The sequence below is a fragment of the Hemicordylus capensis genome, chromosome 5 (genome assembly GCF_027244095.1).
Source record: "Hemicordylus capensis ecotype Gifberg chromosome 5, rHemCap1.1.pri, whole genome shotgun sequence".
Lineage (NCBI taxonomy): Eukaryota > Metazoa > Chordata > Lepidosauria > Squamata > Cordylidae > Hemicordylus > Hemicordylus capensis.
In genome coordinates this window covers 195701541-195716059 of record NC_069661.1, presented here as the reverse complement: position 1 = coordinate 195716059, position 14519 = coordinate 195701541, and the positions used below count along the sequence as shown (strand labels likewise).

The window sequence follows — 14519 nt, the reverse complement described above, 5'->3', positions numbered from 1 at the left end:
GTTTCTTTTAATCGGATCAAAGGGCTGTATGCCAGTTGAGTTTAACTGTTCTGAAGCTAATCGGTCTCTGAAACTTCATGCAGCCTTAATAAATATATATTAAGAGTCCTTGTGTGTGGGGAAATATAGTTTCGAAGTTAAACCCTCAACATGCATGTTTCTGTTCAAGACCCAAGGGAAATAAGCAAAACTACAACTAAACAATTAGATGATACTGTTGTACTTAAACTAATTTACCAAATTTCTACAGACTTTTAATACAGGCTGGCTATGATGTTAATATTAAAGATTATGATGGCTGGACACCACTTCATGCAGCTGCTCACTGGGGTAAAGAAGAAGCATGCCGAATATTAGTGGAAAACCTGTGTGATATGGAGGCTGTCAACAAAGTGGTAGGACTTGTGTGCATCCATGTTACACTGTACAGTTCTGTATGTATTGGTGGAAAGAAGCAGAATATCAAATGTGTCATTCTTACATAGTCCCTTTCCTGTCTACCAGAACGTACGTGTGTGTAATATGTATTTTTTTTGTTTTGTTTGTTTTCAGGCACTTGTAAAAGAGAGTTAGATAAACTCCGCTGTTACATTGTCAAGGTCCGTCACTGATTCTGAAGCTAGGAATTTCTTAGCCCTGTGAAACTTAGCCTAGTTTCTAAAAACATGATGCTTGCATATATGTCAAGAAATCCAAACAAGATAGCTTTGCGCTCCCTAGACAATGAATTAGCTTCTTAGACTTGTTTTGTCTAAAAGGTCCGGTATCGCAGAGGAATAGCAGACTCAGACAAGCCATTTTAATCACAGACGAAACCCCCCAAAGTTTATTTTGAAGCAGAGGCAAAATGCAAAATGGTGGTATTTGGCAAACTTGTTACAGTTGGAGTTGCACAGAGTTTGAAGGCAGCTCCTATGGACTAAAGGAGGAGGCTGAGGGAGTGAAGCTGTCAGAGAATAAACAGAGGGGAAAGAATAGCTTATTACCTCTCTATATCAGCTGTTTCATGTGTGATACCAAAAGGGAAAGACTTGCCACCAGGAGAAGATTTGCTGTCGCTTGCAAAGGCCTTGCCTAAGCAAAGGTTATGGGAGGCAGTAGGATGCCAGTGTGGTACCAAGGACTATGCACTATGCATGTCCATAGCTAGTAAGGGGGAGTGCTGAGGTTCGAATGCAGCCATGTGCAGGGATACGTTTGTAGAAAGTCCAGACTTAGTTGGAGAAAACATAGTGTCAAGGAGTCTCCAAGGTTTTGCCCAAGAATCAAGAGGCTCTTGAGTAGTCAGACATAGGGATGTTCTGTGGTAAGCCCATGCAGACAGTAACACAAGGATTCTGGTTTCCAAGAGTGTCCAGGGCAGATCTCCCCACAACAGTACATGGAAATGAGCATTAAATGTTCAGTAGCAGTTCTGGACCCCATGGTCCAGTATTCCAACTTGAGGCTCAGCAGGTCGGTGATTTAGCTGTTTAGGTCCTAACCTTTATAAATGCAAACCAATCTTCTCCTCAAAGTGCTAGACTACTCAAGGGAAGATTTAAGAGCCAAGTATTGTCAAGTTGTTTTCAGTGTGATCAGCATCATCTGATTTCCTCTCCCTCCTTTGTTCACACTTTCCCTTGCCAAATCTTGTGTTAATTCTCATCTTACCCATCTTACCCATGGGCCCTTTTGTAAACTAGTACATATGAGGAGATGATGATGATGATAATAGTAGTAGTAGAGGAGGAGGAGGAGAAAAGACGCCTTGAAGAATATATAAAGGACAGTGAAGAAGATGCACTTCAAATGGTCAGTAACGCGAAACTATTCAACACCAATGAACAAAGCAGGCCTACAAGAAATAACAAGTCAAGAACCGAGCAGAAACATGGAAAAATAAGCCCCTGCATGGTCAATATTTGCACAATATAAGTGGAAAATCAGACATCACCAAGACCTGGCAATGGCTTAAGAATGGCAACTTGAAGAAAGAAACTGAGGGTTTAATACTGGCTGCACAAGAACAGGCACTATGAACAAATGCAATAAGAGCAAAAGTAGAAAAATCAACAACAAACAGCAAGTGCTGCCTTTGTAAAGAAGCAGATGAAACCATGGACCACCTAATCAGCTGTTGAAAAAAGATCGCACAGACTGACTACAAACAAAGGCATGACAAGGTAGCAGGGATGATACACTGGAACATCTGCAAAAAGTACAAGTTACCTGTAGCCAAAGATTAGTGGGACCATCAAATTGAAAAAGTTGTAGAAAATGAAGATGCAAAAATATTATGGGACTTCCAACTACAGACAAATATCTGCCACACAATACACCAGATATAACTGTAGTCGAGAAGAAAGAAAAACAAGTTAAAATAATCGACATAGCAGTACCAGGGGATAGCAGAATAGAAGAAAAAGAAATAGAACAAATCACAAAATACAAAGATCTACAAATTAAAATTGAAAGGCTATGGCAGAAGGAGACCAAAATAATCCCAGTGGTAATTGGTACGGTGCAATTCCAAAACAACTTGAAGAGCACCTCAACACCATAGGGGCCACAGAAATCACCATCAGCCAATTACAAAAAGCAACATTACTGGGAACAGCCTATATTCTGCGACGATATCTATAATAACAGCAACAACATTGATAATAAAATTCAGCCATCTATTGGGAAGGACTCGATGTCTGGATAAAACAAACCAGTCAATAACACCTGTCTGACAACAACAACATAATAATAATTTATTACATACAGCAGGTATATTATATACAGCAGGTATTGTTGATTGGACACAAGCAGAATTGGATGCACTGGATTGGAAAACCAGGAAAATAAATATTAATCATGCCCTGCACCCAAGAAGTGATGTTGATAGGCTGTATCTGCCAAGAAATGAAGGTGGACATTGAATGTTGCAAGTCAGACAATCTGTTGAAGAAGAAAAATAAGCATCGGCAGAATACATCAATGAAAACCAAGAAGAAATGCTACAGGAAGTGAGTAAGACAGGACTGATGAAAATAAAGGAATCAAAGGATGAACACAAAAAAACAGCGGATGAGGAATCTGTGAGAAAAATGGCACAACAAACCATTGCACAGTCAGTTCTTTAATGACATACAATCGAAAGTCAACAATAGCACAACATGGCAGTGGTTAAAGAAGGGGACACTGAAGAAAGAAATGGAAGGTCTCGCTTTTGCAGCCCAGGAACAATCACTATGAACACATGTTATAAAAGCAAAAATTGATAAGACCCAGAAAGACAGTAAGTGTTGATTATGCAAGGAAGCAGATGAGATGGTTGAGCACCTTGTATTATGTTGTAAGAAAATTGCTCAGACTGGTTATAAAAAAAGACACAAAGTTGCTGCAATGAACCACTGGAACTTTTGTAAGAATTACAAATTGCTAGAAAGCAAGAATTGGTGGAATCATTTGATTGAGAAGGTCACAGAAAATGAAGAGGCAAAAGTCCTTTGGGATTTTCGAATACAAATTGATAGCCATTCAGCACACAATATGCTGGATCTGACAGTCATCAAGAAGAATCGAGTTCTGATAATATTGCAACCCCAGGGGATAGATGAGTCGATGAACAGTTGGAGAAAATAACTAATTACAAGGACCTTCAGATTGAAATTGAGCGGCTCTGGAAAAAGAAAAGAATAATGGTGCCAATAGTTGTTGGTGCCCTTGGTGCAGTACCAAAAGAACTTAAACACCATCTTGACACCTTGGGCATCGATAAAATTGAAACGCATCAGCTACAGAAGGCCCACACTACTTGGGACAGCACAAATACTACGACGTTATCTTTAATTTTTCTTTTGTTATCCTAGACCCTTGGAAAGGGCCCGATAATTATAGTACCAAATCCAATCAATAACATCCGGTAGACTGTGCATACATAGCATAATTTTAAAAAACATGGTTAGCCTCCCCATAACAAATTGTTCTTTGGATTGCTCATAACAGAGGATTAATAGATACAATAAAAACACATAACACATTAAGTCTTAACAGACAAAAAAAGGTGAAAATACAATACAATACAATACAAAGCAGCATTCAAAACTCATTTTAAAATTAATTAAAAATCAGATAAAATCTGAAAAGCTGAATTTAAAAACCCGAATTTAAAAGGCCTGGGTGAACAAAAAGGTCTTTACCTGACATCTAAAAGAACAAAGTGATGAAGCCAGACCTGTTCCAGCCAACTTACAGAAAAGAATTCCATCTTCAGCTTTTTATAAAGCTGTCTTTTGTAAGAAAGAAAGATATGATTGATTACTTAGCATGTGACAAACTTGAACTTTGCAAAGTTCACATAACCAAGAGAAAAATAAACATGCCTGATTATCATTCAAATAAGATCTTAAGATTTCTTGAGCACTACAGTTAGAACTATCTCAGTAGTCTAGCACTTTTCGAGCAATAGATTGGTTTGCATTTATAAAGGTAAGGACCCAAAGAGCTTCAAAGGCTTGACTGATAACTTATATGTACACAGTGGGATTTTTGATACTTGGTCTGTATCTGCTCCACATGCCCAGTCATAGGAACATAGGACGCTTCCATATACTGAGTCAGACCATTGGTCTATCTAGCTCAGTATTGCCTTCACAGACTGGCAGCGGCTTCTCCAAGGTTGCAGGCAGGAGTCTCTCAGCCCTATCTTGGAGAAGCCAGAGAGGGAACTTGAAACCTTCTGCTCTTCCCAGAGTGGCTCCATCCCCTGAGGGGAATATCTCCCAGTGCTCACATGTGGTCTCCCATTCAAATGCAACCAGGGTGGACCCTGCTTTTATTTATTTATTATTTATTTAATACATTTCTATACCACCCAAAACACAAGTTCTCTGGGCGGTTTACAAACAATTAAAAAAGCCAATAAATGATTAAAACATTTCAACAATTTAAATTTAAAAGTTAACACTATTAAAACACAATTAAAACAGTATCTAATTAAAACCTGGGTGAACAAATGCATCTTGACTGCCCTTTTAAAAGTTCTAAGAGATGGAGAGGCTCTTATTTCAGCAGGAAGTGCGTTCCAAAGCCTTGGGGCAGCAATGGAGAAGGCCTGTCCCTGAGTAGCCACCATACAAGCCGGTGGCAACTGCAGACGAACCTCTCCAGATGATCTCAATGGGCAGTGTGGTTCATAGCAAAGAAGACGTTCTATTAAATACCCAGGGCCCAAGCTGTTTAGGGCTTTATAAGTTATAACCAAAACCCTGTACTCTGCCCAGAAACTTACTGGCAGCCAGTGTAGATGTTTTAAGATAGGAGTGATATGTTCTCTCAGAGATGACCCAGAGACCAATCTGGCCGCTGCATTCTGGACTAACTGCAGTTTCCGTACAAAAGCAGCCCCACACAGAGCACATTGCAATAGTCAAGTCTAGAGGTGACCAGCAGATGTACTACTGTTCTGAGGTGATTTATCTCAAGAAATGGACGCAGCTGGCGTATCAGCCGAAGCTGATAAAAGGCACCTCTGGCCACTGCTTCAACCTGAGACACCAGGGAGAGTTTTGTGTCCAGAAGCACCCCCAGACTGCGTACCTGTTCCTTCTGGGGAAGTGTTACCCCATTCAGAACAGGCAGATCAAAATCATTTCCTGGGTTCCGACTAGCTGGGGGACAAGTAATTCTTGCTACCATAAGACCAGATCTTCTCTCCAATAGTCTTAAACTATCTATTAAATGTTCCTTAATTTCAAAATCAAAATCATTTTGCCATTCAACATATTGGGTGAGGATGCAGTGGCTCCTGTTCTAGATTGAAAAAGACAAGTCTAAAGCCCCCTTTAGGCTCACAAAATGATAGATGTTGTTTGGATCCTGGCCCAACACTTGTAGGGCAAACTTTTGTCATGACACCAGTGCTTGGAAATTAAGCACATTGGTTTGGACCCAGAGAACAGTGGTCGACATCCTGACTAATCCTGTGCTGGCTTGGCATGTTTTTCCATTGCACGAGGGGTGTGTGTGTGTGTGTGTGTGTGTTTGTTTGTTTGTTTGTTTGTTTGTGTGAGATTTTTTGGCAACCCTTCCCTTTGAGCCACCTGAAACTATGTACTTGAGGGCCCGCAGCGAACAAGGACATAGTTTCAGGCAGATGCAGAAGGAAGGGAGAGATGGCCAAAGATCATGCCATTCCCTTGTGTGTTGATGCAAGATTAGTCTGAATATCTGTCAGTGAGTGGAAGGTCAAAATAATTTAGTGTTCATCTGTGAACTCTTGAGCAAGTACTAGTAGAAGACTCTTGTAGTGGAGAGTATCAGGGACTTTGTTACAATACAACAAACATGGTGAATAGGTAAATATAGGTAAATACATGTATTTGCAACAAACTACTGGGCCATAGAAAGGTTGTGAAAAAGCTTGTGTAGTCTTTCACAATAATTTACCCAGAGGAACTTCTCCAGATTTAGGGTCATTTACCTTTCACTAAGGCAGAAACAGCCCTTCCAGGGGCAGAACAGGTTTTCTTTTACTGGAAGGGCAATTTTGAAACCAAGTTCATATCCAAATTTTGGTAACAGCTGAGAAATCTAACATCATTAGCATCACACTCACATATACATGCTTTATTTGTCTTGAGTTGATATTGGACTATATAGAAGTCTTGATTATAGTTAAAATACTGTTGCACTAAATTAATTGGGGAATATTTTTAGTTGATATGGATAAAACAGGATGGTGTGTTTTGCATGTTTGGTGAACAGACTTTGAATGTAATGGCGCATAAATTGCTATGGATTGATTGATCTCCTAAAGCAGGGGTGCGCAACTCAAATGCGGAAATCAGCAATGACTTGGTGTGAAGGGGCCAAGGTCAATTTTTAGGACATTAATTGCTAAATATTGAATATTAATTTGAATTGAGTTGAATCAAAATAAATTGAGTTAAAATTCAGGAAGGCTACCGGTTGGTTGAGAAGCTGTACAGCAGGGTTGTGAGGAATGGGGAAGATTTAGGGCAGCTGTTGAAGCTCTTGCAAGCCAAGATTAATGAAATTACTCGATTTAAATGAAAATTAAAATAGGTGGTGTGAGGGTGCTGTTACTCGCCTCCTCACACTGCTTACCCTGGCTCCCAAGGCCCTCTGCTTCCATTGGGATTGGAAGCTTCCTGGCCCCAATGGAAGCAGAGGGCCTGGGAGCCCTGGAGGGAGGGTGGCAGGAACAGTGGCAAGGTAGCATGCTGGTGCAAGGGCAGCACTGTTCGCCCTGAGCCCCAGAGAGCTTCCAAAATGAACAGAAACAGAGAGGCTCAGGAGTCAGGGTGAATGGCAGGGGGAGGTGAGTGGACCTGCCACATGTGCTGCAGAGTGCCACCTTGCCACTGTTTCTGCTGCCTGACCCACCCACCCGCTCAGAGCGACGGGGGTTGATGGTAGTGTCTGTGAGGAGGAGTATAGCTTTTTAAAAAGAATATATTTTTAATTCTAAAAAATTATACTAGGTCCGCAGAGCGATTCGGCTTTGAAGGATCAAAGCTCAGTCATTTGCATCTGGCCCCATGTGGAAGCAGCTTCTCTCTCCCACCCCGCTCACTTCCATACAGAGCACCAGGAAGCACCATTAAAGGGAATGAAGCTGCGGGAAGTCCCACCTACATTGTGGAGGTTGTGTGGGGAAATGCTGGGAAATTCAGTCCATCCCAGGATTTTCCCCATAGAGCTCTATGAGGAAAGCACTAAGAAGGACTGCTTTTTCCTATTTTCTGTGTGTGCTTTCTGCTACTTTTAGCAAGTGTTGGTGCTTGCTAAAAGCATATGACAATGAAAATAACTGCATTTGGGGCCTTGAAAGGCCACCTGGTTCCCCTTATTTAGTAATTGCAAATATATATCTATATCTATGCATAAAATTCCCTGTATACCAAATTTCCAAATTATCTGAATACCCACAGAGTAATTCAGATTTTCTGAATTATTTAAAATATATGTAATGCAAGCTGATCTTCACTAAAAATGCACTCCACTTCCTGCCCTCCATTCAAGAGTGCACATTTTGTTCTCATAAAGAGTGCTGGAACTGTGGCCGTTGTATTGGGCCTAGCTATTATAAATAGACTCCTCGGAAATGTATTCTTCTCTGTGTCATTTTATGACTGATTTAATGGCATCATAATCTGTGATATGTTGCTTTTTTCTCCTTTAGGGTCAAACAGCGTTTGATGTAGCAGATGAAGACATTTTAGGATATTTAGAAGAACTACAAAAGAAACAAAATATGGTAAGCTGTTTCAGCCTAAAAAGAAAACCCGCAAGACTCTTTCTGTATGCAAAGCATGCGCTCCATCACTGAGCCTGTTGTTTGCTTTTTTCATACGTGGTTGGCATTTTATATAAAATAAATTGTATAGACCTTTCCAAATGCTAGCATTCAATAGTTACCTTACATTAGAGGAGAAACCCTTAGGAATATGTTAATTAGATATCTGCATGAACTAGTAATGCTAGAGCTGCCCTAGATAGGAAGTTGAGGTAGAAGTCTCCAGGGAATGCTGGCAGTGATCCAGCACGTGTTAATACACCTTCTTTTGAGATTTAAAGTCCATGGAAAAGTATTAGAGAGAGAAAGTGAGTGGCTGCGATAGTGTCGCTGGCCTTTTCACTCACCCATTTATGAAGATTGGTGCCCTTGAATGACCTTACAAGAGAGCTTATAAAGAAGCTTAATACGTTTTCTTAGGTTTCTTCTGTACATGTTTTATTCCGATTTACATTTGGTCAGAAACTTGAATTTGAGCATGCTCCAAATTTTCTGTTCCCTCACTTAGCTGGCATGTACAGTGTCTCGGTACCTGCTCTAATTTCATTTTCAATAGCTGTTAAAATGTGAAATCTTGAAATTTATGCAGTATCTTCCTATAATCTCAGATTATCTGGATGTTTCGCTCTTGGTGTTAAAATGCCCTTAAACTGAAATTGATTCTAATTGGTAATCTTTAAAAAGCATTATTAAAGTAGAAAAGGTTAAAGGAATGTATTAGGCTGACCTTTTAACATTAGGGTGACTTTGGGGTAGCCAAGGTAACCAAAGATCTTTGCTGAATGCATGTTTAGGGTATAATGCTATGGGTGACCACCTGAAGATTCTTATGTTTGAATCTGTAAATGTAGAAATCTGATTGACTTTCCTTATCTTCTAAAGCTTCATAGTGAAAAAAAGGAAAAGAAATCGCCCCTAATTGAATCTACAGCCAACATGGACAATAATCAGACTCAAAAACCATTTAAAAAGTAAGTAGATGAGTTAATCGATGAGGGGAAAGACTTGCATTGAGTGGTACTGGAGGGGCGGTTAGGGAGGAAAGGAACTCTCATTGGTCCTCACAATTTCTGAATCTACATTTGCTGCTGTCACAGCCCACCTTGATGTTAACTTTTCCTGAAGCTAGTAATAAAATATATATCTTATGCCTCCAAAACAATGTTGTTCCAGTAAAGAGACTTTGATCATCGAGCAAGACAAGAATGCATCTAACATTGAATCTCTAGAACAAGAAAAAGTAGATGAAGAGGAAGAAGGAAAGAAAGATGAGTCCAGTTGCTCTAGTGAAGAAGATGAGGAAGAAGACTCTGAATCGGAAACAGAAACAGGTAATTAAGTGTTTTGCTTTACAATTAAATTCATCTTCATTTCATTCACTATAGGTGGAACTCCCATCATGTTCCTTGCTTATACTGCTTTGCAAAATTAAAAATTATTTGGAAAATGGCAAATGATTTTTATGAGCTGGTGGGAAACTGGGCTATTAAGGAGATTGGCATATTAACAGTTGAATATTGAATATTGACAATTGATTATTGAATTTACATCAGTTCCTGAGGAAAGGCTCCTGGTCTCATTTCTGGAGGTGAATGGTGGCAGAGGGGGACTTGATTGCATGTTTTCTTAATAACAGGAAGGAATGTATCAGTCAAGTGGACTAATGCACGAGTCATAAGATATGGCACTTTAAAAGTAACTGTACATAGTAAAACATATTTGTAGACAATAAATTCACTATAAACTCTAAATCTGTTCACAGTGCATGCATTAGAATCTATATATGACAATTTGGTATCCATATTTGTAAATTGAGAGGGTAAATTGTGAATTGGCCTTGAAACACTGCCAGGTTCTTGGCTGGAGGGCTAGCTTTTCATTGCAGTAGTGCAGAATTCTGAGAAACACCCCTCCCCTCTTTCTGTTAGTACTACACATTTAAGGTCAATTTTAAAAGGATGCATCAAAAGGATCTTCCTTTATCTCACTTAAATTGCATATTGTAGGCCTGGAGGGGCAAATTTTAATATATCTACATAGCTATTCCACTTGTGGCTTAAAGTTTCAGACTCATCACTTCAGCATTTGTTCAGTTACATGACTCTCATTACTGTGTTTTTCTTTGTTGCTACTATGCAATCTTGTGCCAGGAAAATATGACTGTGACACAAGAATTAATTTATGTAAACTTAGGGGTTTTTAAATATCAACAAGACTTTCATCATACTTTATTTGGCATGCTAGAGAACTTAGTCTTTTCCCTGAAGCTGAATCTCAGTGTTCCAAATTCCCTTCTCCCCCCCCCCCCCCCATTATTCATTTTAAGGTGGATTCACAAGTAAAAGGTTTTGGTACATGAAATAATATTCTAGCTGGATTAATGGAGGTTAAACAGATCTAACTAATCTGTTTTTTGTAATGTATATTTAACTTTGTGTAAATAATTTGAGAAATTTAAAAAATGGCAGTGTGTAGGCATTGCCTGTCGGTTGCTCGCTTCTTAAAAACAGAGAAAACAGTAACCCTTATATTGGTCAATTGAAATGTATCCAGTAGGCATAGCCAGGCAGTTAAAGGAACAATGGAACTCTCCTGTCCTTGAGGCCAAGCTATTGGTTTCAGCAGTTTATAGAATCCTTTGTCAGTTGTCAGCTGGAATCAGTGTATATGCCTATAAAATATTTACCAAATGCAGACAGTACATTTCACTTTCAGACTCCATCCCTTTCTAGTTGAGCTGACTTACAAAATTGTTCTTAGCATTGTGTATGCAAAGTAGGACCCATTCTTTCTCACAAGCTGAAGCTTCTAGTTAGCTTTAAGACATCTTTTTATTCTTAATTGCGTATTCAAAGTTGTGTGTCAGGCCTTCAGTCTTGATATAGAAAACAAATTTGTCGGTACCATAGATCTGTCTTTTGAAGTTCAACCCATCAGTATATGTTGGTGTGTGTTAAATATCATGTCACAAGCCATAATGATTAGAAACTTGTCTGTCTGAAAACATCCTGATATTCTTCTGTGTATCTTGATTAGCGAGTTGGCTCCTGAGGAGAATTTGCATGAGTGAAATGACACTTGTACTCCTAGGGGGTGGGCATGGTTTCTGCTTACTCCGCTCTCCATTGGCAGGTGCACAGTGTGTCATGTTCTTCTTCAGGGTCTCACAGCTCACAAAATCACCTTTTGTGGGGTGCGCTTCTAGGTTCTGCAGAGTGGGTGGGAAAGCTCTGTCCTGCAAGCAGAACACAGGTTGTGCTTCTCTCAATTTAACCCCATATGTTTCTGAGTATTCTTTTATTGATTTACTTTTCATAACAGAACATGACTGAAATGTTTATGTAGTGATGTATATTGAATGTACTTACATAGGAACATAGGAAACTGCCATATACTGAGTCAGACCATTGGTCTATCTAGCTCAGTATTGTCTTCACAGACTGGCAGCAGCTTCTCCAAGGTTGCAGGCAGGAATCTCTCTCAGCCCTATCTTGGAGAAGCCAGGGAGGGAACTTGAAACCTTCTGTTCTTCCCAGAGCGGCTTCATCCCCTGAGGGGAATACCTTGCAGTGCTCACACATCACATCTCCCATTCAGATGCAATCAGGGCAGACCCTGCTTAGCTATGGGGACAAGTCATGCTTGCTACCACAAGACCAGCTCTCCTCTCCTCACAGCATCACTCTATCTTGCAATGTATACTAACAGTGTGTAGTAAATAAGCTTCCAGATAATTAGACTAATTTTGGAGCAGAATCTGTATTGACTTGTGTCTTCTGAGCAATAAATAACTCATCCTCTGTTCATACTTGGCTATTCTGTAGCAGGCTTAGAGCACTTTTTTCCTAGACTGTTATGCAGTCTAGAAAGTATTAGCTATCTTTACATCCATTATGAATTACTTTATGTTTATTTGCAGAGAAGAACAAAACTACAACAAATAATTCAAATACCACCAATGTCCAAGCAGGTCCCATAGCTGTGACGACGCCTTCAGTTACTACTGGTCAAGTAACACCTACATCCCCTATTAAGAAGGTAAAACAATGTTTGTTTCTAATATTTTTGTATAAATGGACATTTAATCACAAATTGTTTGCAAAATTTAAACACAGTGCCTTGATAAAAGCTAGATATTATGCTATCTTAAAGTATATAAGGTCATTTTAGAATATTTTGAATGATGCTAAATCTGATTAAATGAAGCACTAGGTTTGCTCAGATTTTGTTAATGCATCATTAAGGATTTGAGTTCAGTTAGGAGGGGGAATGGCTTAGTCTAGAATGTGGTTGTAATGTGCCATTCCTACCTTGTGAACAAAAGATTGTAATTCAGTCTGGGAAATATGTATTTAAGTCACTACTGTGTCATGAATTCACTGGGCAAGTAACTACTTCATTCCAGTTTCCCACTTGCAAAATGATGATGTAGTATGTGTATTCTGAAAATTACACGAAGAAAATTGGTTGTATCTCTTGGGCTCAATAGAAAAACAACTTTCAAATCTTTAATAAAATACCACTCACCTCAAATAAGTAGAAATATGTTGAATAACAAGAAGTTTCATTACTTTAATGGAGAAAGCTATCCTGTCAGTGCTGGACAAATTCTCAGTGTGCTTAATTTGGCAGTGTAAATAAAGGATCAGTCAGGCACCAGTGCTGTACAGGCAAAAGATCCTGTTCCTAGGTTAATAGCATGGATGACTTTCTTGACAGTCACTAGGTTTGTGCATCACCAAAATAAAGTGGATTGTATCAGGTCCTTATCAAGTGCATCAGGCTGATAATACACCAGGGGTATCCTCATCAAATCAATGGAATGTCTCAGATCAACGTGATTATTTGGAGCGGGGCTTACCTGGTGTCAGCACAGTAGGCTGCTCTTCTCTCTCTGACCTTAGAAAGGAACATTGGACATACCGTGAAGGATTCTTTTTCCCTGTGACTGGAGCTAATCAGAATGGTTGTGGACTGAGCATGCTTAAGACAGGGCCAGATCACTTTTCCTGTTGCCAGGAGGCACCATAACCCCAGTTCTGAGACTAGAATAGAGTGTGGCATATGTAGAAAGAGAGAGAAAACCTAAGGTGGCAACATGTTAACAACCAGAACAATACAAACAAGAGAACATAGAGGTATATACCAACACTGTAATACCCTGAGACTTGTTTCCACCCCAAAACTGGTAGACTTCGCAAACCAGAAAAATCACATATACGGGTGGGCCTGATGAGCTCCAGTTACAGGGGAAAAGAACCCTTCATGGTAAGTCCAATGTTCTTTTCCCCCCTGTGCTGGAGCTCATCAGAATGAGACATATCCAAGTCGCCTGAGAAAGGGTGGGGGGGGGGGAGGATGTATACTCTAGACTACCTGTTGTAAGACTCAACAGCCAAAGACCACTTGGGATGAGAAAAGGAGGCTATTTTGTAATGCCAAATGAAGGGATGAACAGGAGACCATGTAGCTGCTTTATAGATATCTATCAGAGAGGTGTGTGCCAAAAAGGCTGCTGAGGTTGCTGCACTGTGAGTGGAATGTGCTGTAATTCTGGTAGGGACTGGTAAATTAAGGGTTTCATAAGTCAGGAAGATGCAAGGCCTGATCCATCTAGAGTACCCTTGGAGCCTGGTGAAGAGGGTTGGAATGAAACAAAGAGAGAGTCAGATTTATGGAATTCTCTGGTGCGACAGATATAGATGCACAGAGCCCTGTGGACGTCAAGGGTATGCCACTCCATTTCCCTAGAATGGGATGGTGACAGACAGAAGGAGGGTAGTACTATGTCCTGAGAGCAGTGAAAGGAAGAATTAACCTTAAGAATGAAGGTGGGATAAAGCTTCAGGACTACGGAATATGATTGGAAGATGCAGAACTCTTTCCTAACTGAGAAGGCACCCGACTTCAGATACTCTACGAGCCGACGTGATTGCTACCAGGAACAGGGCCTTGTAGGATAGGTCCTTGAGGGAGGCAGAGGACAAGGGTTCAAAGGGCAGTTGGGTGAATGCGTTCAGGACCTTTTTCAGGCTCCATGATGGGAACCTGTGAACAGGAAGGGGAGCAGATTGGATGTCCCCTTGAGGAATTTTGTAATGTGTGGGTGAATTGTGGACCACCCAGGAGAGGACAAGACCAGAGTGGAGGGTGGTAGAGGTCTGGCATTTCAGGGTACTAGGGCAGAGCTGCGACTCAAGCCCAGACTAGAGGAAAGCAAGAACCTCAA

At 40.2% G+C, this 14519-nt stretch overlaps 1 protein-coding gene across 3 annotated transcripts in view; it reads left to right on the top strand.

Moving 5' to 3' along the window:
• The window catches only part of PPP1R12A (protein phosphatase 1 regulatory subunit 12A), a 181461-nt gene that overhangs the window by 108185 nt on the left and 58757 nt on the right, over positions 1–14519 (top strand). For all 3 annotated transcript variants that reach the window (XM_053252011.1, XM_053252012.1, XM_053252009.1), the window contains exons 5-9: positions 251–395; positions 8177–8251; positions 9173–9261; positions 9464–9621; positions 12210–12328. In XM_053252011.1, coding sequence (XP_053107986.1) covers positions 251–395; positions 8177–8251; positions 9173–9261; positions 9464–9621; positions 12210–12328 — 586 coding nt within the window. The remainder of the gene's footprint in view (positions 1–250; positions 396–8176; positions 8252–9172; positions 9262–9463; positions 9622–12209; positions 12329–14519) is intronic.